At 43.4% G+C, this 22972-nt stretch overlaps 1 protein-coding gene and 1 long non-coding RNA gene across 2 annotated transcripts; both read left to right on the top strand.

Annotated features, from left to right (window-relative positions):
* Window positions 1-889: 889 nt before the first annotated feature.
* LOC115192866 (uncharacterized) lies at window positions 890-1983 on the top strand. Its single transcript, XR_003878003.1, has 2 exons — window positions 890-1279; window positions 1385-1983. It is a non-coding gene; the product is annotated as an uncharacterized LOC115192866 (long non-coding RNA).
* A 10198-nt stretch (window positions 1984-12181) lies between these two features.
* LOC115192864 (neuronal acetylcholine receptor subunit beta-4) lies at window positions 12182-22117 on the top strand. The gene is made up of 9 exons (XM_029751774.1): window positions 12182-12305; window positions 12484-12528; window positions 12660-12769; window positions 12930-13110; window positions 18545-18693; window positions 18944-19140; window positions 19749-20091; window positions 20302-20467; window positions 21369-22117. The coding sequence occupies exons 2-9, from the start codon at window positions 12502-12504 to the stop codon at window positions 21558-21560; spliced, it is 1365 nt and encodes a 454-aa protein (XP_029607634.1). The 5' UTR covers window positions 12182-12305; window positions 12484-12501; the 3' UTR covers window positions 21561-22117.
* The last annotated feature ends 855 nt before the right edge of the window (window positions 22118-22972 follow it).

The raw sequence follows: 22972 nt of genomic DNA, 5'->3' as shown, positions 1-22972 counted from the left end.
TTTTTGATAGTGCAAGAGGTCTTTTAAATATCTCATCTGTAATGTTAAATATATATTTTCACAATATGGCAAGGATGTGCCTCAGTGGTCAATATACCTAAAATAACAAATCCAAGTCCTTCAAGAACCTCACCTTTTCTGAATCAGGGGGAAACATTTTTTATTTCAATATCAACTCTTCTATTCCTTATTGATAGCGTTCTGAATGATGTTTCCAGTCTGAATCATACAGGCTGTGTCTCCCTTCTCCACCTTCATCCCAAAGTGTACGACTCGCGCACTTCATGTCATGGATTTACATTGCTGGAGGGAGTTTCAACCATTTTGTTAAATCTACGACCGTTGAGCGTGCGTGTGCCCATTTTCTGGAGAAAGGTGGAGCATGGTGATGTAGCCACGGGTTCTTGTATTCCTAGGGGTCGACAGGTGGGGGGGGGGGGACTGTGTTTTTAACTCTGTACTACATCTACTTAACTCCAGATGACCAAGGTTCTGTCCCAAATGGCACTATTTTATTCCCTATATAGTGCACTACTGTTGACCAGGGCTCATGGGGAGCCCCATAGGGCTCTGGTCTAAAGTAGGGGACTACTGTTGACCAGGGCTCATGGGGAGCCCCATAGGGCTCTGGTCTAAAGTAGGGCACTACTGTTGACCTGGGCTCATGGGGAGCCCCATAGGGCTCTGGTCTAAAGTAGTGCACTATGTAGGGAATAGGGTGCCATTTGAGGCTTGTCCCGTTACTTCTGCACAGAATTGATGGTTAGTATACGATTATAACTTCACATGGTGAATCCATTTAAAGTAACTTAGGGTCAACTCAGTAGAAAATGTTTAGCACGTCTCTAGAACCCTGCGGATAGCCAGATCCTGCCCCCCCCCCCCCCCCCCCCCCCCCCAGCCCAGCCCAGCCCCCTTTCCTACCACCAGACACGGATTTGTGGAGAACTGAGGCTGTATGTATTAAGCGTCTTAGTAGGAGTGGTAGATCTAGGATCATAGATAATTATGACTGTGGACAGGAGGGACCTGATCCTAGATCAGCTCTACTACTCTTGACGTTGGATACTTTACCCTGATTACAGTTTGATAGGGGTTAAGCAATATGATAGGATAGGTGGATATGTTGCCCTATTGCTTACACGTGCCCAATCCTTTCCGATCTAGGGGCTAGGTAGAGGGGGAGCCTGTCCCCGATTTAGGGGCTAGGTAGAGGGGGAGCCTGTCCCCGATTTAGGGGCTAGGTAGAGGGGGAGCCTGTCTCCGATTTAGGGGCTAGGTAGAGGGGGAGCCTGTCTCCGATCTAGGGGCTAGGTAGAGGGGGAGCCTGTCCCCGATCTAGGGGCTAGGTAGAGGGGGAGCCTGTCCCCAATCTAGGGGCTAGGTAGAGGGGGAGCCTGTCCCCGATCTAGGGGCTAGGTAGAGGGGGAGCCTGTCCCCGATCTAGGGGCTAGGTAGAGGGGGAGCCTGTCCCCGATCTAGGGGCTAGGTAGAGGGGGAGCCTGTCCCCGATCTAGGGGCTAGGTAGAGGGGGAGCCTGTCCCCGATCTAGGGGCTAGGTAGAGGGGGAGCCTGTCCCCGATCTAGGGGCTAGGTAGAGGGGGAGCCTGTCCCCGATCTAGGGGCTAGGTAGAGGGGGAGCCTGTTTCTGGACAGGGCCCAAATCTCTGGTCAGGGTTTAGGAGCTCAATCACTTTGGGGTAGTCAGTCAGTTCAGTCGTTCATTCTGTGATGAATAGGTTTGCACGCTTCTCTGTAACTGGACCAGTGTTTTTGATAAAGTTCATTTATCTTCTCTATCTAGACTAATTGTGAATTTATTTTCTGCTCGTCAGCAAATGGTGGACAGATTGTCAAGTTTTGCACCGTTGGCATGCTTTGGTTTGTGTTCATATTTTTTTTTCCCATTTCAAAACAAATTTTGACCATGTACAGTAATTTATAAACTTGCATCAAGTTTATGAATAAAGAATTTTAAGATTATTTGTTGGTGATTTTTTTATTTGTTACTTTCATTTCTTTTGTTGGGGTGGAGTGGGGGACAACCTTGTCACGTCAATAAACTAGTTTTGGTGTTGGCCGTGCATGTTTAGATGTTGTTTTGTGAAGTGTAGGCTACCAATGCAACAAAAAAAACTAAATCCTTACTGAAATACGTTACGGTGTCACTACACGAGGATAAGCAGCCAATGGCTTCAGTCAGGGTTTGAACTTGGGGTTTTTAGTCAATTACTTAATTTTTGTACATTGCTTGTAGTATTCCTTCACAGCCACGGGGGGCTGTTTTTAAAGTTGCACATCTTGTGCTCAAATCACATAAAGTAGCAGCTGACCATATTACAGATTGTACTTTGTAAATTAGGGCTGTATATTATTAGATTAACACGTAGATGCCATGGGGAAACACTGTGGTTAGAGCGTTGGACTAGTAACCAAAAGGTTGCAAATTCAAATCCCCGAGCTGACAAGGTACAAATCTGTCGTTCTGCCCCTGAACAGGCAGCTGCTGTTCCTAGGCCGTCATTGAAAATAAGAATTTGTTCTTAACTGACTTGCCTAGTTAAATAAAACAAATGTATCTTCTTTTGCTCCTTAAATAACATGTACAGGACACCCTGTTGGTTCCCCAGGATTGGGGGAAACACTGATATAGACTAACATCCAGGCACCATAATGAGGTTTGGGGAAGAGAGACGACGAGTCTGCATCTGTTAAGGAAATTAAATGGTCAAAAAAGATCAAGGGATGGATTGCTAGTTGTCAGTTTATCGGTTCTGAGTGTTTATAGTTGTCAGATCTATGAGAGTCTGATATCAAGCCAACTCGGACTTATGGGAGTCTGATATCAAGCCAACTCGGACTTATGGGAGTCTGATATCAAGCCAACTCGGACTTATAGACAATTTTCTTGGGCAACTGTAACTATTTTGCTAATTGGATTGGTCCCCTCTACCACACGGAACCCCACTAATCTACAGACGGAAACGCACGAGGTGGCTAAAAACAGAGCTCCCTCCATCCTCTGCCAGCTTGCTACCTATGGCCCGGCTAGCTGTCTGAATCTCACTGGACCCTCTGATCACTCGGCTAAGCATGCCTCTCCTTAATGTCAATATGCCTTGTCCATTGCTGTTCTGGTTAGTGGTTATTGGCTTATTTCACTGTAGAGCCTCTAGCCCTGCTCATTATACCTTATCCAACCTTTCAGTTCCACCACCCACACATGCTATGACATCACCTGGTTTCAATGATGTTTCTAGAGACAATATCTTTCTCATCATCACTAAATGCCTAGGTTTACCTCCACTGTATTCACATCCTAACATACCTTTGTCTGTACATTAAAGCTCTGAAATCTTCATCCCTAACTACAACATTTTCAGCCAAGATAGAATGGCCGAAGGGGGCGGTGTTGCAATCTACTGCATAGATAGCCTGCAGAGTTCTGTCCTACTATCCAGGTCTGTACCCAAACAATTTGAACTTCTACTTTTAAAATCCATCTCTCTAAAAACAAGTCTCTCACCGTTGCCGTCTGCTATAGACCACCCTCTGCCCCCAGCTGTGCTCTGGACACCATATTTGAACTGATTTCCCCCCCATCTATCTTCAGAGCTTGTGCTGCTAGGTGACCTAAACTGGGACATGCTTAACACCCCAGCCATCCTACAATCTAAGCTTGATGCCCTCAATCTCACACAAATTACCAATGAACCTACGAGGTACCACCCCAAAGCCATAAACACAGGCACCCTCATAGATATCATCCTAACCAACTTGCCCTCTAAATACACCTCTGCTGTTTTCAACCAAGATCTCAGCGATCATTGCTTGCATCCGTAATGGGTCAGCGGTCAAACGACCTCCACTCATCACTGTCAAACGCTCCCTGAAACACTTCAGCGAGCAGGCCTTTCTAATCGATCTGGCCATGGTATCCTGGAAGGATATTGACCTCATCCCGTCAGTAGATGATGCCTGGTTATTTTTTTTAAAATGCCTTCCTCACCATCTTAAATAAGCATGCCCCTTTCAAGAAATGTACAACCAGGAACAGATGTAGTCCTTGGTTCTCTCCAGACCTGACTGCCCTTAACCAACACAAAAGCATCCTGTGGCGTTCTGCATTAGCATCAAACAGCACCCGTGATATGCAACTTTTCAGAGAAGTTAGAAACCAATATACACAGACAGTTAGAAAAGCCAAGGCTAGCTTTTTCAAGCAGAAATTTGCTTCCTGCAACACAAACTCAAAGTTCTGGGACACCGAAGTCCATGGAGAATAAGAACAACACCTCCCAGCTGCCCACTGCACTGAGGATAGGAAATTCTGTCACCTCCGATAAATCCACTATAATTGAGAATTTCAATAAGCATTTTTCTACGGCTGGCCATGCTTTCCACCTGGCTACCCCTACCCCGGTCAACAGCACTGCACCCACCACAGCTACTCGCCCAAGCCTTCCCCATTTCTCCTTCTCCCAAATCCAGTCAGCTGATGTTCTGAAAGGTCTGCAAAATCTGGACCCCTACAAATCAGCCGGGCTAGACAATCTGGACCCTTTCTAAAATGATCTGCCGAAATTGTTGCAATCCCTATTACTAGCCTGTTCAACCTCTCTTTCGTGTCGTCTGAGATTCCCAAAGATTGGAAAGCAGCTGCGGTCATCCCCCTCTTCAAAGGGGGGGACACTCTTGACCCAAACTGCTACAGACCTATATCTATCATACCCTGCCTTTCTAAGGTCTTCGAAAGCCAAGTGAACAAACAGATTACCGACCATTTCGAATCCCACCGCACCTTCTCCGCTATGCAATCTGGTTTCAGAGCTGGTCATGGGTGCACCTCAACCACGCTCAAGGTCCTAAATGATATCGTAACCGCCATCGATTCGAAACAATACTGTGCTGCCGTATTCATTGACCTGGCCAAGGCTTTCGACTCTGTCAATCACCACATCCTCATCGGCAAACTCAATAGCCTTAGTTTCTCAAATGACTGCCTCCCCTAGTTCACCAACTACTTCTCTGATAGAGTTCAATGTGTCAAATCGGAGGGCCTGTTGTCCGGGTCTCTGGCAGTCTCTTTGGGGGTGCCACAGTGTTCAATTCTTGGGCCAACACTTTTCTCTGTATACATCAATGATGTCGCTCTTGCTGCTGGTGAGTCTCTGATCCACCTCTACGCAGACGATACCATTCTGTGTGCTTCTGGCTCTTCTTTGGACACTGTGTTAACTAACCTCCAGACGAGCTTCAGTGCCATACAACTCTCCTTCCGTGGCCTCCAACTGCTCTTAAATACAAGTAAAACTAAATGCATGCTCTTCAACCGATCCCTGCCCGTCCATCCAGCATCACTACTCTGGACGGTTCTGACTTAGAATATGTGGACAACTACAAATACCTAGGTGTCCGATTAGGCTGTAAACTCCTTCCAGACTCACATCAAACATCTCCAATCCAAAGTTAAATCTAGAATTGGCTTCCTATTTCGCAACAAAGCATCCTTCACTCATGCTGCCAAACATACCCTCGTAAAAATGACCATCCTACCGATCCTCGACTTTGGCGATGTCATTTACAAAATAGCCTCCAATACCCTACTCAATAAACTGGATGCAGTCTATCACAGTGCCATCCGTTTTGTCACCAAAGCCACATATACTACCCACCACTGCGACCTGTACGCTCTCGTTGGCTGGCCCTCGCTTCATACTCGTCGCCAAACCCACTGGCTCCAGGTCATCTACAAGACCCTGCAAGGTAAAGTCCCCCCTTATCTCAGCTCGCTGGTCACCATAGCAGCACCCACCTGTAGCACACGCTCCAGCAGGTATATCTCTCTGGTCACCCCCAAAGCCAATTCCTCCTTTGGCCGTCTCTCCTTCCAGTTCTCTGCTGCCAATGACTGGAGCAAACTACAAAAATCTCTGAAACTGGAAACACTTATCTCCCTCACTAGCTTTAAGCACCAGCTGTCAGAGCAGATCACTGCACCTGTACATAGCCCATCTATAATTTAGCCCAAACAACTACCTCTTCCCCTACTGTATTTATTTATTTATTTTTCTCCTTTGCACCCCATTATCTCTATTTCTACTTTGCACTTTCTTCTACTACAAATCTACCATTCCAGTGTTTTACTTGCTATATTGTATTTACTTTGCCACCATGGCCTTTTTTGCCTTTACCTCCCTTATTTCACCTCATTTGCTCACATTGTATATAGACTTATTTTTCTACTGTATTATTGACTGTATGTTTGTTTTACTCCATGTGTAACTTTGTGTTGTTATATGTGTCGAACTGCTTTGCTTTATCTTGGCCAGGTCACAATTGTAAATGAGAACTTGTTCTCAACTTGCCTACCTGGTTAAATAAAGGTTAAATAAATAAATACAAAAAAATGTAATCTGATATCAAGCCAACTCGGACTTATGGGAGTCTGAAATCAAGCCAACTCATTGTCATGACAAACTGACTTTGATGACAAGAGCACAAACACATCTGGGACCAGGCTATAGGAGACAACCGGTCTGGGACCAGGTTATAGAAGGAGACAACAGATCTGGGACCAGGCTATAGGAGACAACAGATCTGGGACCAGGCTATAGGAGACAACAGATCTGGGACCAGGCTATAGGAGACAACAGATCTGGGACCAGGCTATAGGAGACAACAGATCTGGGACCAGGCTATAGGAGACAACAGATCTGGGACCAGGCTATAGGAGACAACAGATCTGGGACCAGGCTATAGAAGGAGACAACAGATCTGGGACCAGGCTATAGAAGGAGACAACAGATCTGGGACCAGGCTATAGGAGACAACAGATCTGGGACCAGGCTATAGGAGACAACAGATCTGGGACCAGGCTATAGGAGACAACAGATCTGGGACCAGGCTATAGGAGACAACAGATCTGGGACCAGGCTATAGAAGGAGACAACAGATCTGGGACCAGGCTATAGAAGGAGACAACAGATCTGGGACCAGGCTATAGAAGGAGACAACAGATCTGGGACCAGGCTATAGGAGACAACAGATCTGGGACCAGGCTATAGGAGACAACAGATCTGGGACCAGGCTATAGGAGACAACAGATCTGGGACCAGGTTATAGAAGGAGACAACAGATCTGGGACCAGGCTATAGGAGACAACAGATCTGGGACCAGGTTATAGAAGGAGACGACAGATCTGGCATTAGGCTATAGGAGGAGACAACAGATCTGGGACCAGGCTATAGAAGGAGACGACAGATCTGGGACCAGGCTATAGAAGGAGACGACAGATCTGGGACCAGGCTATAGGAGGAGACGACAGATCTGGGACCAGGCTATAGGAGGAGACAACAGATCTGGGACCAGGCTATAGGAGGAGACAACAGATCTGGGACCAGGCTATAGGAGGAGACAACAGATCTGAGACCAGGCTATAGAAGGAGACAACACTGGCCACACTGCTGATTTTAATATTTGTTTTATTTTTGAAATAAATTTAACCTTTTATTTAAGTAGGCAAGTCAGTGAAGAAAAAGTTATTTACAATGACGGCCTACACCGGCCAAACCTGGACGACGCTGGGCCAAATGTACGCCTCACTATGGGACTCCCAATCACAGCCGGTTGTGACACAGCCTGAATACTGCCTGGCCAGGTTGTGACAACAGAAAGGTTATGGTTTAGTCCCCCAAATATCTGGACTTAAAAAGTATCATTGGAAACTATTCTACTGTATCTTAGTCAATGCCACTCTGACATTGCTCGCCCAAATATTTATACATTCTTAATTCCATTCCTTTACTTTAGATTTGTGTGTATTGTTGTGAAATTGTTAGATATTACTGCACTGTTAGAGCTAGAAACACAAGCATTTCGCTACACCAGCAATAACATCTGCTAAATATGTGTATGTGACCAATAACATCTGCTAAATATGTGTATGTGACAAATAAAACATGATTTGATTTTGAATTTGGTAGAGGTTTCATGACACATTGTGCGTTGAATGCATATTATTTAAAATGGTCTATAATCAAATTAGATTTTTGGTTTGTATAATATTGTATTCTAACTGATTTATGGGATACGTCTATGCTGGATGTGGACATCTAATTCTCACATTTAATATGCAACCTAGAACTGTCAGGTCAGTGAATATGAAACGGGGCCCCGTGCGGCTAATAGAACCCATCTATATTTTTAACTGTGTCTGATCACTGATCACAAGCTTTGTGGTCTGCAATACCGATTGGGTTTCAGTTATCCTTTAATAATAAACTTTTTTTAATACATTTTCACCTGAAACTGTAAGTCTGTAAGAAACTGTAAGTCAACCTCTTTAGAATACAAGTTGTTATAGTCAATTTTGATTTGGTAGATTTTTTTTTTTTATGGTCCATTGAACCTTACAGTACTTCACGGTCCACGTCATTTGTCTGGGGATTGCCTGTCGACGCCGTCGCTATGATGAGGACTGTCTGCCTCTGCTTTTGTATCCTGAGCCAAGGTAAGTTTACAGATATGTTATTTCTTCTATTTATATTAACACCTCATAGTTGATGTAGCCTGGTCCCAGATCAGTTAACACCTCATAGTTGATGTAGCCTGGTCCCAGATCAGTTAACACCTCATTATTGATGTAGCCTGGTCCCAGATCAGTTAACACCTCATTATTGATGTAGCCTGGTCCCAGATCAGTTAACACCTCATAGTTAGTTGATGTAGCCTGGTCCCAGATCAGTTAACACCTCATAGTTAGTTGATGTAGCCTGGTCCCAGATCAGTTAACACCTCATAGTTGATGTAGCCTGGTCCCAGATCAGTTAACACCTCATAGTTAGTTGATGTAGCCTGGTCCCAGATCAGTTAACACCTCATAGTTAGTTGATGTAGCCTGGTCCCAGATCAGTTAACACCTCATAGTTGATGTAGCCTGGTCCCAGATCTGTTTACCTCTGTGGTCGTTGCCATAGGAGTTGGCAAGACGGCACAAACAGGAACACATCTGGAACCAGGCTAGAATTGATCCACACTGAATAGTGGTTATTTGTCTCATGGGAAGTGTCCGTTTGAAATTGTATCTTCCTTGCTGGTTTAGGTGCAGACTCAGAGGACAGGTTGGGATTTTAGATTGTTCTGGGTACGTTAGGGAATATGGATGCAAGCAGTAGAATCAGATAAAAACAACATCAAAATAACCCTTATGGAACACCGGGGACTGTGAAGAGAGAGACATGCAGGTACAGACACACAAAATGCTAGCGCAATGCACGCACGTACATTGAAATAACATTGTATGGTGGTTATTATACATTTTGAATTAGATATGTAGTAGTGTAATAATGTTATATAATGTACTGTTTTATGTGTAATTGTAAGTGCCTTAATGTGTTTGGACCACAGGAAGAGAGTAGCTTCTGCCTTGGCAGGAACTAATGGGGATCCTTAATAAACCCCAGGAAGAATAGCTGCTGCCTTGGCAGGAACTAATGGGGATCCATAATAAACCCCAGGAAGAGTAGCCGCTGCCTTGGCAGGAACTAATGGGGATCCATAATAAACCCCAGGAAGAGTAGCCGCTGCCTTGGCAGGAACTAATGGGGATCCTTAATAAATATGAAACAGATTATTGGTTTATTTATTGGGAATAGGATGCGTTTCCCTGCCTTTGATACTTTCCATAATATATCCTCTTCCTATACAGAGCATTCTGAAAGTATTCAGACCCCTTGACTTTTTCCACATTTTGTTACATTACAGACTTTCCCTCATCAATCTACACACAATACCCCGTAATGAAAAAGTCAAAATAGGTTTTTAGAAATTTTTGCAAATGTATTCAAAATAAAATACAGAATTACCTTATTTACATAAGTATTCAGTCCTTTTGCTCTGAAACAGGATTGTGCCGAGGCACAGATCTGTGGAAGGTTACCAAAACATTTCTGCAGCATTGAAGGTCCCCAAGAACACAGTGGCCTCCGTCATTCTTAAATGGAAGAAGTGACCAAGAACCCGATGGTCACTCTGACAGAGTTCCTCTGTGGAGATGGGAGAACCTTCCCAAAGGACAACCATGTTTGCAGCACTCCAACTATCAGGCCTTTATGGTAGAGTGGCCAGACGGAAGCCACTCCTCAGTAAAAGGCACATGATAGCCCGCTTGAAGTTTGCCAAAAGGCACCTAAAGGACTCTTAGACCATGAGAAACAAGATTGAACTCTTTGTCCTGAATGCCAAGCATCACGTCTGGAGGAAACCTGGCACCATCCCTACAGTGAAGCTTGGTGGTGGCAGCATCATGCTGCGGGGATGTTTTTCAGGGGAGTGGAACAGTCAGGATCGAGGGAAAGATGAACAGAGCAGAGAGATCCTTGATGAAAACTTGCTCCAGAGGGCTCAGGACTTCAGACTGGGGTGAAGGTTCACCTTAAAATCAGGACAACAAATCTAAGAACATAGACAAAACAGAGCAGTGGGGTCTTTGGGACAAGTCTCTGAATGTCCTTGACAGGCCCAGCCAGAGCCCAGACTTGAACCCGAACATCTCTGGAGAGACCTGAAAATAGCTGTGCAGCGACGCTCCCCATCCAACATGACAGAGCTTGAGAGGATCTGCAGAGAAGAATGGGAGAAACTCCCCAAATACAGGTGTGCCAAGCTTGTAGCATCATACCCAAGAAGACTCCGGGCTGTAATCGGTGCCAAAGGTGCTTCAACAAAGTACTGAGTAAAGGGTCTGAATACTTATGTAAATGTGATATTTCAGTTTTTAATTTTTAATACATTTGTAAACATTTCTAAACACCTGTTTTTTCTTTGTCAATATTGGGTATTTTTAGTTGTAACATAACAAAATGTGGAATAAGTCAAGGGGTCTGAATACTTTCCGAATGCACGATCTTCATTTTTTATTTTTATTTATTAATTACAATTTAGCAAATTAACACTGGAGTGATAGATGTGCAGATGATGATGTGCAAGTAGAAATACTGGTGTGCAAAAGAACAGAAAAGTAAATAAAAACAATATGGGGATGAGGTAGGTAGATTGGGTGGGCTATTTACAGATGGGCTATGTACAGCTGCAGCGATCAGTTAGCTGCTCGGATAGCTGATGTTTAAAGTTAGTGAGGGAAATATAAGTCTCCAGCTTCAGCGATTTTTGCAATTCGTTCCAGTCACTGGCAGCAGAGAACTGTAAGGAAAGGCAGCCTAAAGAGGTGTTGGCTTTGGGGATGACCAGTGAGATATACCTGCTGGAGCGCGTGCTACGGGTGGGTGTTGTTATCGTGACCAGTGAACTGAGATAAGGTGGAGCTTTACCTAACAAAGACTTATAGATGACCTGGAGCCAGTGGGTCTGGCAACGAATATGTAGCGAGGGCCAGCCGATTAGAACATACAGGTCGCAGTGGTGGGTGGTATATGGGGCTTTGATGACAAAACGGATAGCACTGTGATAGACTGCATCCAGTTTGCTGAGTAAAGTGTTGGAGGCTATTTTGTAAATGACATCGCCGAAGTCAAGGATCGGTAGAATAGTCAGTTTTACTAGGGTATGTTTGGCGGCATGAGTGAAGGAGGCTTTGTTGCGAAATAGAAAGCTGATTTCTAGATTTAATTTTGGATTGGAGATGATTAATATGAGTCTGGAAGGAGAGTTTACAGTTTAGCCAGACACCTAGGTATTTGTAGTTGTCCACATATTTTAAGTCAGAACTAATATACTACTATATATAGTATATAGGACGGCAGGTAGCTTAGAGTGTTGGGCCGGTAACCTAAATGTTGCTAGTTAGAATCCCAGAGTCGGCAAAGTGAAAAAGAATCTGTCGATCTGCCCTTGAGCAAGGCACTTCACCCTAATTTCTCCAGGGTCGCCGTCAATAATGGCTGATCGCTAGCTCTGACCCCACTCTCCGAGGGTGTCACAGGGGGAGTTGGGATATGCAAAAAAAACACAAAAGATTTCCAGGTCACACCTCAGACTCGTTACCCACTTGTACATGCAATGAAACATATTTGACCTATATCTTCACACCTCACCTTTTCACAGGGCATCTATTGTACATCACAGCACATTCAGTCAATTCAGAAAGTAAACTGACACTCCAATTCCTCGTTGCTTTTGGAATGCTGTCTTTATTTCCAGTTGGTCTATGTGCGGAGTCCGAGGAGAGGTTGCTGAAGTGGCTACTGAGTAGAGAGCGCTACAACAAGCTGATACGACCGGCCAGTAACCGGTTTGAACCGGTTACCATCAAACTGCAGGTCTCCCTGGCACAACTGATCAGTGTGGTGGGTTTATTGGATTCGATTGGATTGGACTTTACTGTTTTGTTTTGTAATTCTATTGTATCAGTGTGGTCACCGTTCAGTTCTTTCATTTTCATTTGAGTTTTTATATAGAAATTACAAAACGTAATGGAATTCATAAAAGGTTGATACATATTTGACAATATGTCTTCTTTTGTAGCATGACAGGGAACAAATTATGATCACCAATGTCTGGCTAACACAGGTAAGAAGAACAATCTCCTGTCCAGAATACATACAGTATGTAGTGTGGTGTCATTATTGAACACAACATTATGGTGTGAAGGTGAGTGATTTACCTCTTGCTACTACTAATAACCATCCTTCTCGCCGTAGAACTGGGTTGATTACAGGCTGTCATGGGAGCCCTCAGACTTTGATGGGATTGACAAGCTCCGCATTCCCTCCCGTCATATATGGCTCCCAGATATTGTACTGTACAACAAGTCAGTATCAAACCCTCCAGGAAAAGCATGTGCTTTAACAATGATTGTGTAGTCAATTGTATGATGCTGCTGGGAATTCACAGACAAAGTCTGTGAATTCTGAGAGCTTTTATTCTGAGAGCCTAAAATCTCACTGACGTGTCCTCCCTCCAATTTGTAGTGCTGATGGTATCTATGAGGTGACAGTCTTCACCAACGCCATCGTCCTGTCCAACGGCACCATCTTCTGGCTCCCTCCAGCTATCTATAAGAGTGCCTGCAAGATCGAGGTGAAACACTTCCCCTTCGACCAACAAAACTGCACCCTGAAATTCCGCTCATGGACCTATGACCACACTGAGGTAATACATGGAAATGTATTGTGCTTTATCCTTGATAATGTGGTCCTCTGTAGCTTAGTTGGTAGAGCATAGTGCTTATAACACCTGGATATTGGGTTTGATTCCTGGGACCACCTGTAATTAAAACGATACAAATTTTTGCTAAATTGAATATGTCCGGATTTCTTTATTGAGGCCTATAAATGGTATATGATGCACTGTGTTTGGAAGAAAACATGGGAAAGTTATGTTGCTTTAAAAGGTCATGCACTTGTAGAAGAAAATGCCCTTTGAAAGATTTTGCTGAGATTTTTACTCTTCCTTTCTTTGATTACGCCCATTCAGCACCGTTCACGCCCTCTTAAACCTTAACCCCACCCACAAATCAAATCAAATTGTATTTGTCACATGCGCCGAATACAGTGAAATGATTTACTTACGAGCCCTAAACCATCAATGCATTTTTCAGAAAATAAGTGTTAAGTAAAAATCTAAGTTTATTTGTTGCGTACACAGATTAGCAAATGTTAAAGTAGGTACAGCTTGTGTTTCTAGCTCCAGCAGTGAATGTCTGACAGTACAATGCACAAAATAATCCCAAGAAGAAGAAATTAAGAAAATGTACACACCCCGGACCAACAAATATTGTTTACATCAACAACATGGGAATCACTACAAAACTTATTGTATGACCTCTTATATACTATATTCGGCCCAGCCTTTGTAACTTTGGTTTTCCTAGCTATGGCTACTATATTGTGATCACTACACACTATAGTACTAGAGATGGGCATGAGTAACGGAGTACTCGAACGGACGTCAAAGTTCAATCTTTAACCAGAGATCACATTTTTTTTCAAATACTGTAAATCTATTTGGAGGAATGTGCATTGTGGCTGCCCAAATTGGCAAGTGAAATTTTGTATTGAAGGCAACTTTCATTTACTTTTTACATGTGCATTTGTGGGGCACACAAAAAATACTATGCTGTACTGTTTCCGCCTGCTAAATGGTAGCAGGGTGAACAGGCCGTGGCTCGGCTGGCTGAGGTCCTTGATGATCTTCTTGGCCTTCCTGTGACACTGGGTGCTGTAGATGTCCTGAAGGGCAGGTAGTGTGTCCCCGGTGATGCGTTGGGCAGACCACACCACCATCTGGAGAGCCCTGTGGTTGCGGGCGGTGCAGTTGCTGTACCAGGCGGTGATACAGCCTGACAGAATGCTCTCGATGGTGCATCTGCAGAAGATCGTGAGGGTTTTAAGGACCAAGTCGAATTTCTTCCTGATGTTGCACCTTCTTCACCACGGTGTCGTGTGGAGGGACCATTTCAGGTCCTCAGTGATGTGCATGCAGAGGAACTTGAAGCTTTTGACCCTCTCCACTGTGGCCTCGTTGATGTGGATGGGGTCGTGCTCTTTCTCCTGTAGTCCAAGATCAGCTAGTTAGTTTTGTTGACATTGAGGGAGAGGTTATTTTCCTGGCGCCACTCTGCCAGGGCTCGCACCTCCTCCATGTAGGCTATCTCGACGTTGTTGATAATCAGGTCTACCACTAGGACATGAGTACTCGAACGGACGTCAAAGTTCGATCTTTAACCAGAGATCACATTTTTTTCCCAAATACTGTACAACTATTTGGAGGAATGTGCATTGTGGTTGCCTGAACGGGAAAGTAACATTTAGTATTGAAGACAACGTTCATTTGCTTTTTACATGTGCATTTGTGGGGCACACACACAAAAAATACTAAGCCAAGCAGCACACCATTCTTCACCCTAAATTCCCTTTGCCCTCTGTGTCTCATTCACTCAATTGCATTTCGACTGCTCCCTCCACACATGCCTGCTGAGTGCGTACACAAGCTCCACTTAGGCCTACAGAAATAAATGCCTATAAAAATATATCTAGCTGTTGGGATACACAAGCTACATTCCTTGCCAAATGACGACAGTTTTATTACAGATTCCAAATGGACTGGTTGATTGAAGTAGGAAAATATGTGTTGCGACAACGAGCTGCAGTTTTGGAATAATTGCGTCCCGTCTATTTTCCGCTTAAGCTACTTTGCGAACTGCTAGAGCCATTTAGAATTCGTTAGCCTAGGCTATAACCTCCCTAAACATAGACAAGTTCCACACTGACAATATGCCAAAACATTATTTATTTAACTAGGCTAGTCAGTTAAGAACAAATTCTTATTTTCAATGACGACCTAGGAACAGCCTTGTTCAGGGACAGAGCGAAATATTTTTTTACCTTAGCTCGGCGATTTGATCTTGCAACCTTTCGGTTACAAGTCCAACGCTCTAACCACTAGGCTACCTGCCACCCCAGTTTGATAAAGACAAAGAGCATATTTTCATCAGAATCATTAAGCATATGCCTACTCTTTAAACAGATGTTGTGGCCGTAATTCATCTCCATGCAGTGTTCAATATGTAATTGTTCATCCATTTTGAAAATTTCAAAGAACAGGCAGAATAAACTCAACTGAACATCTGTATATCAAAGAGAAGACAGATTTTGGTTCGTAACCCTGAAGAAATTCTTTAAACTTGCCAAATTGAGCCCCGTTTAAAATGATCACTCTTTGAGAATAACTGTTCCAGGCACGAGATGCGCATCACTTCGCACGGGCAACTTTGTCTGCTAAATTAACAAAACAAGACTATGCCAAACTTGATGATTGAGTTGGAAACGTGCATAGCCACACAGTCATGGATGAACAGGGAGTACAGGGAGGGGGCTGAGCACGCATCCCTTTAGGGGCCCCTGTGTTGAGGATCAGCATGGCGGAAGTGTTGTTGTCTACCTTCACCACCTGGGGTCGGCCTGTCAGGAAGTAGAGGTCCCAGTGCACAGGGAGGGGTTCAGACCCAGGGCCCTGAGATTACTGACAAACTTTGAGGGCACTATGGTGTTGAAGGCTGAGCTGCAATAAACAGCATTCTTACATAAGTATTGCTCTTGTCCAGGTGCGATAGGGCAGTGTGCAGTGGCGATTGCATCGTCCATGGATCTGTTGGGGAGGTATGCAAACTGAAGTGGGTCTAGGGTGTCAGGTAAAGTGGAGGTGATATGGTCCTTAACTTGCTTCTCAAAGCACTTCATGATGACAGAAGTGAGTTCTACGGGGCGATAGTCATTTAGTTCAGTTACCTTTGCTTTCTTGGGTACAGGTGGACATCTTGAAACAAGTGGGGACAACAGACTGGGATAGGGAGCGATTGAATATGTCCTTAAATACTCCAGCCAGCTGGTCTGCACAAGCTCTGAGGACGCGGCTTGGGATGCCGTCTGGGCCACAGTCTTGCCACGGAGATCGGGAGTACACAGTCTTCGTGAGCGATGGGGGCCCACGTCGGCAGCTCAGTGTTTTCCTCGACGTGGGCGAAGAAGGTGATTAGCTTGTCCAGGAGTGAGTCATCAGTGTCCGCAACATGGCTGGCTTTCCCTTTCTAATCCATGATTGTCTGGAGGCCCTGCCACATACGTCTCGTGTCTGAGTCGTTGAATTGCAACTCCACTTTGTCCCTGTACTGACGTTTTGCCTATTTGATTTCCTTACAGAGGGCATAGCTGGTCTGTTTGTACACGTCCATGTTTCCAGTCACCTTGTTGTGGTTAAATGCTGCCATCTATTCACATTCGATGGTTTGAATAAGTTCTAATCATCACAGTAGGGAACAACATCTTCTATGTACTTCCTGATGAACCCAGTCACCGAGTCAGTGTTTACGTCGATACTATTCTCAGCGGCGACCTGGAACATTTGCCGGGTCGAGTGAACAAAATAACCCTCAACCGTAGATTCCGATTGGTCAGATCAATGTCGAACAGTCCTTAACACAGGTGCTTCCTGTCTAAGTTTCTGCCTATAGGCTGGGAGGAGCGGGATGGAGGTGTGATCTTATTTGACAAAGGTGGGGGCTGGGGAGGGCCTTGTAAAGTAACAATGGTTAAGCGTGTTCTCTCCACGTGTAGCACAGGAGATGTGTTGGTAGAATTTCATGAGCGTTTTCCTCAGATTTCCTTTATTAAGATTTCCCCAGCTACAATAAATGCAGCCTCAGGATATGTGGTTTCCAGTTTGCGCAAAGTCCAGTGTAGTTCCTTGAGAGCTGTCGGGTTGAGAGGAAATATACACATCAGTGTGTATATAATAACCAAAGCAAATTCTCTCTGGAGGTAATGCGGTCGGCATTTGATGGTGAGGTATTCCAGATCGGGGAACAAAAGGACTTGAGTTCCTGTAAGTTACCACAATCACGCCAAGTGTTGTTAATCATGTGACATACACCCCTCCACCTTTGTTTTCCCGGAAGAGTTATTTCTTCCTGTCCGTGCAATGAACAGAGAACCCCGCTGGCTGTATGGACGGGGACAATATATCCGGAGAGAGCCATGATTCCGTAAAACAGAGGATGTTACAGCCCCTTATGTCTCTTTGAAAGGAGATTCTCGCCCTGAGCTCGTCTACTTTATTGTCCAGGGACTGAACGTTAGCGAGTAATATATTCAGAAGTGGTGGATGGTTTGCTCGCCACCTGCACTTGAATAGAACCGAACTTCTCCTCCGGCGTCAACGTTTTAGTGGAGCACCCGGGATGAATAGAGCTGCCTCGGGAAGCCCAAACAAAGGATCCAGGTCAGGGAAGTCGAATTTCTGGTGAGGGCCTGCCGATCTAATGTCCAAATGTTATTTTCGGTTATAGGAAATAATACTAGAAATGTTCACTGTAAGAAATAACACAAAAGAAAGCAAAATACTGGAAAGCTGGCTTGGAGCTAGAAACAGAGCGAATGTGTCTGTTGGCGCCATCTTGTACAGCGCCAACATGTAAACAAATGCGAGTCAGCATGGCATTGTCCTCCAGAGTCTCTCTACTTATCCCAGCTAAATTCAGGGCAGCAATGTTTTTGAGAGCTGTAGCAACACTTTGCAGTTGTCCAAAGCTATAACTTTACCCCAAATCTGTGGTAGCAAAGATTATCTATGTACTGAACAGCGAAGCTCCCATTGTGTTATAGACTGAAGCCTGTGACATGACAGACCAATCAGGACTCCTCTCTTGGCATGTCCAACCATTCTATTATCTCAGCCAATCATGACTAAACAGGAAGGATCCTTTACTTCTCTCTGTATAGCTCAGTGTTTTCTCTTTGGCTGAACTAGTCTCATCAGTTTATTTATTCATATTTACAGATCCCATACAAGTTTATAATTAAGGCGCATGAATGTTCACATGTTCAAGAAGGCATTTCTGCCCCAAATTTTTATAATAATAGCTTTTTCAGACGGCCCTACAGTGAAGTAGGAACTGTCGTCAAATGCCTTAGAATCAATACACACGTAACCGGTTACAGGATCTAAGGCTTAGATCCTGTAACCGGTTACGTGTGTATTGTTTCAGACGATGTATTTTAATTGTCAAATCTAAATCCAATCAAATCAGGTGGATCTGGTCCTCAGGACAGGTGTGGCCAGTATGGATGACTTCACGCCCAGTGGAGAGTGGGACATCTTGGCTTTACCCGGGAGACGTACTTTCTCCGGCTCAGAGCCCATCTACGTGGATGTGACCTATGACTTCCTGATCAAAAGGAATGAATATATAGTGCCATGTTTTATCTTATTCTTCAACTGTTTACAATATATTCGTTTTGTTACTTTTTCTAGTCCTATCATAAGATTGTATTATTTTTTACGATCGAGGACCACTTTGGAAATGCTTATTTTCATTCATGCTTTCATGTGTTATCATCTGGAATCATAGGCTACACGTCTTGTTGAGGTATTATTTGTACCTCAGATAAGATTCAATTCAATTCTGCTCAATTCAATTTATTTCCAGGAAGCCGTTGTTCTACACCATAAATCTGATTATCCCCTGTGTCCTCATCACCTCTCTGGCTGTGTTGGTATTCTACCTGCCCAGTGACTGTGGAGAGAAGATCAGTCTGTGTGTCTCTGTACTGTTGGCCCTCACTGTGTTCCTGTTGCTGATATCTAAGATCGTACCCCCAACCTCGCTGGACGTGCCCCTGATCGGTAAGTTCTGTGCCAGGGTCAGTATTAACCAAGGGTACTGATCTAGTAGGAGTGCTGATCTGGAATCAGTTTGACCTTTTTTTTAGATCATAATGAATAGGATTATATTGCCGGTGGGGACCTGATCCTAGATCAGCACTTTGTGCACACAGGTCCTGATATTCACTATGGTGCTGGTGACTTTCTCCATCACCATTATGTGATGGCTCATACATAAGCTTAGTGTTAAGTAGGGCTGCAAAAAGAGTACTTAAAAAAAAAAAATCCTACATATCTGAAAGAAATATTATTTGACTGTTGAATCAAATCAAATCAAATGTATTTATATAGCCCTTCGTATATCAGCTGAAATCTCAAAGTGCTGTACAGAAACCCAGCCTAAACCCCCAAACAGCAAGCAATGCATGTGAAAGAAGCACGGTGGCTAGGAAAAACTCCCTAGGAAAAACTCCCTAGAAAGGCCAAAAACCTAGGAAGAAACCTAGAGAGGAACCAGGCTATTGAATGTACTGTGTAAATTAAGAGACATTTTTATTAGAAAAACAACATTGCATAACGGCATTTTGTAAATGAGATGCTTCTTCACACTCCTCTCTCTGATCTGCTAGGTAAATACCTGATGTTCACCATGGTTCTCGTAACCTTCTCCATCGTCACCAATGTGTGTGTTCTGAACGTCCATCACCGTTCCCCCAGCACACACACCATGCCCCCCTGGGTTAAAGTTCTGTTCCTGGTCTGGCTGCCTGCCCTGCTCTGCATGAGGCACCCCCAGAACAACTCAGCCAGACAGCGGCTCCGTCAGAGGAGGCAGCAGTCGTTCCAGAAGACCAAGGAGGCTAGCCCAGGGGTGGATAAACCTGAGTGGGTTGGACCTGACCCTGGCATGGCCTCCTCTCCTTCCTCATCTCCATTCCTCCTATCTACTGGGCCCTACTACCTCAGAAAAAGGTCATTATATTATTTCTATCATGTACCATTATTTGTATTTAATTTTTTTTTCATTTTATTGTGGTCAGGTGATCACCAGAAGATGTAATCAACAGATTATGAATTTACTGTAATGCATGTACATTTTCTTGAAAATGTGTCAAATAAACCTGTAACGAATGGTTCCCTTGACATGTATAATTTATTCATTTAATTAATTAATTCATTCAGGAGTGTGAGGACACCAGAGGGGTTTCTGCCCGCGGAACAATTGTCTGGTCGGCCGTGGTGTGGCAGCTCCTGCTCTGACATCAGTCACAGTCCTGACTTACAGGAAGCTGTCGACGGGGTGCGATACATCGCTGACTACATGATTAGAGACGACGACAACAAGACCGTGAGTCAATCTGGTCTTATTTCAAATGTTGTTTTTGTTTGCTGCAAAAATTGGTTTATCATATCTACCACAACAGAAATGCATCAAAACACAATAAGATGTGATGGTCAGAATGTAAAAAAAAGTAAGAGAGATCGCAGGTTGGAAAAGCTACTTTTCTGTCCAACATAAAAACGGAAATCTGTCTGGAAGGACCATTTTTCTTCTGTCCAGCTGGAGATTGACCTTCAAAGCTCTTCAAGCCCAGTCTTTTGTTTTATGTGTGTATGTGTCGTAATGTTTTTGGACCCCAGGAAAGAGTAGCTGCTGCCTTGGCAACGCCTAACGGGGATCCATAATAAACCCCAGGAAGAGTAGCTGCTGCCTTGGCAACGCCTAACGGGGATCCATAATAAACCCCAGGAAGAGTAGCTGCTGCCTTGGCAACGCCTAACGGGGATCCATAATAAACCCCAGGAAAGAGTAGCTGCTGCCTTGGCAACGCCTAACGGGGATCCATAATAAACCCCAGGAAGAGTAGCTGCTGCCTTGGCAACGCCTAATGGGAACCCATAATAAACACAAAATACCTGTGGGCGGAGCTACAGCTCTGATATTAAACTTTCTTCTGCAGCATTTTGTACAGTTGATCATTCTCTCTCTTTTTCACGTGTTCTGCAATGAATGGATGAGTGGGTGGGTGGATGGATGGATGGATGGATGGGTGTGTGGATGGATGGGTGTGTGAGTGGATGTGGGTGGATGGATGGATGTGTGAGTGGATGTGGGTGTGTGAATGGATGTGGGTGGATGGATGGATTGATGGATGTGTGGGTGATCATGCTGCTTTACTCCCTCAGACATTTGAGTCTCTTCTCTAGACCGTTCTCTCTCTCTCCTTTTCTGACCCTGTGTTCTCCAGGTGATTGAGGACTGGAAGTACGTGGCGATGGTATTGGATCGGATGTTCCTGTGGATCTTTGCAGTAGGCTGTATAGCCGGTACTCTTGGGATCTTCCTCCAACCTTGCTTCCAACATCAGACCATTCCCATCCGGAATCTCAGCAGCCCCACCTCACCAAGAGACATCATCTTGAAGGATTCCATTGTTTAAAACAATTGTTATCCATGTAAACAAATAATAGTCTAGCTTTAAAAGCGGACCCCACCACATGAAATGACCTGAAGGACTTTACTGTAAACTGGCTACTGCCACTACTATTCTTAGCTACAATTTATCACAATAATGATGAAACAGATGATCCGGGATTTCTGCCGTCATTATATTGCTCAATAGCTCAAGGAAGAGTTGTGTGTGTTTGTGTTTAGATAGAGCAGTGTATGACTGCTGTAGGCTGAGGAAGATGCTTTGAATTGACCGTGTTCGGTAAAGAGATGTTTTGTGATGAGGGATAGACTTTAATTAACAACATGGTAACATTATGCATGTTCTCTAAACTAGAAATTAACAACATGGTAACATGCATGTTCTGTAAACTAGAAATTAACAACATTTAACATTATGCATGTTCTGTAAACTAGAAATTAACAACATGGTAACATTATGCATGTTCTGTAAACTAGAAATTAACAACATGGTAACATTATGCATGTTCTGTAAACTAGAAATTAACAACATGGTAACATTATGCATGTTCTGTAAACTAGAAATTAACATTTAACATTATGCATGTTCTCTAAACTAGAAATTAACAACATTTAACATTATGCATGTTCTGTAAACTAGAAATTAACAACATTTAACATTATGCATGTTCTGTAAACTAGAAATTAACAACATTTAACATTATGCATGTTCTCTAAACTAGAAATTAACAACATGGTAACATGCATGTTCTGTAAACTAGAAATTAACAACATTTAACATTATGCATGTTCTGTAAACTAGAAATTAACAACATGGTAACATTATGCATGTTCTGTAAACTAGAAATTAACAACATTTAACATTATGCATGTTCTCTAAACTAGAAATTAACAACATGGTAACATTATGCATGTTCTCTAAACTAGAAATTAACAACATTTAACATTATGCATGTTCTGTAAACTAGAAATTAACAACATTTAACATTATGCATGTTCTCTAAACTAGAAATTAACAACATGGTAACATTATGCATGTTCTGTAAACTAGAAATTAACAACATTTAACATTATGCATGTTCTGTAAACTAGAAATTAACAACATTTAACATTATGCATGTTCTCTAAACTAGAAATGAACAACATTTAACATTATGCATGTTCTGTAAACTAGAAATTAACAACATTTAACATTATGCATGTTCTCTAAACTAGAAATGAACAACATTTAACATTATGCATGTTCTGTAAACTAGAAATTAACAACATTTAACATTATGCATGTTCTGTAAACTAGAAATGAACAACATTTAACATTATGCATGTTCTCTAAACTAGAAATTAACAACATGGTAACATTATGCATGTTCTGTAAACTAGAAATTAACAACATTTAACATTATGCATGTTCTGTAAACT

Source organism: Salmo trutta, chromosome 4 (genome assembly GCF_901001165.1).
Source record: "Salmo trutta chromosome 4, fSalTru1.1, whole genome shotgun sequence".
Taxonomy (NCBI): Eukaryota; Metazoa; Chordata; class Actinopteri; order Salmoniformes; family Salmonidae; genus Salmo; species Salmo trutta.
This window is presented reverse-complemented; position numbering and strand designations above follow the sequence as displayed.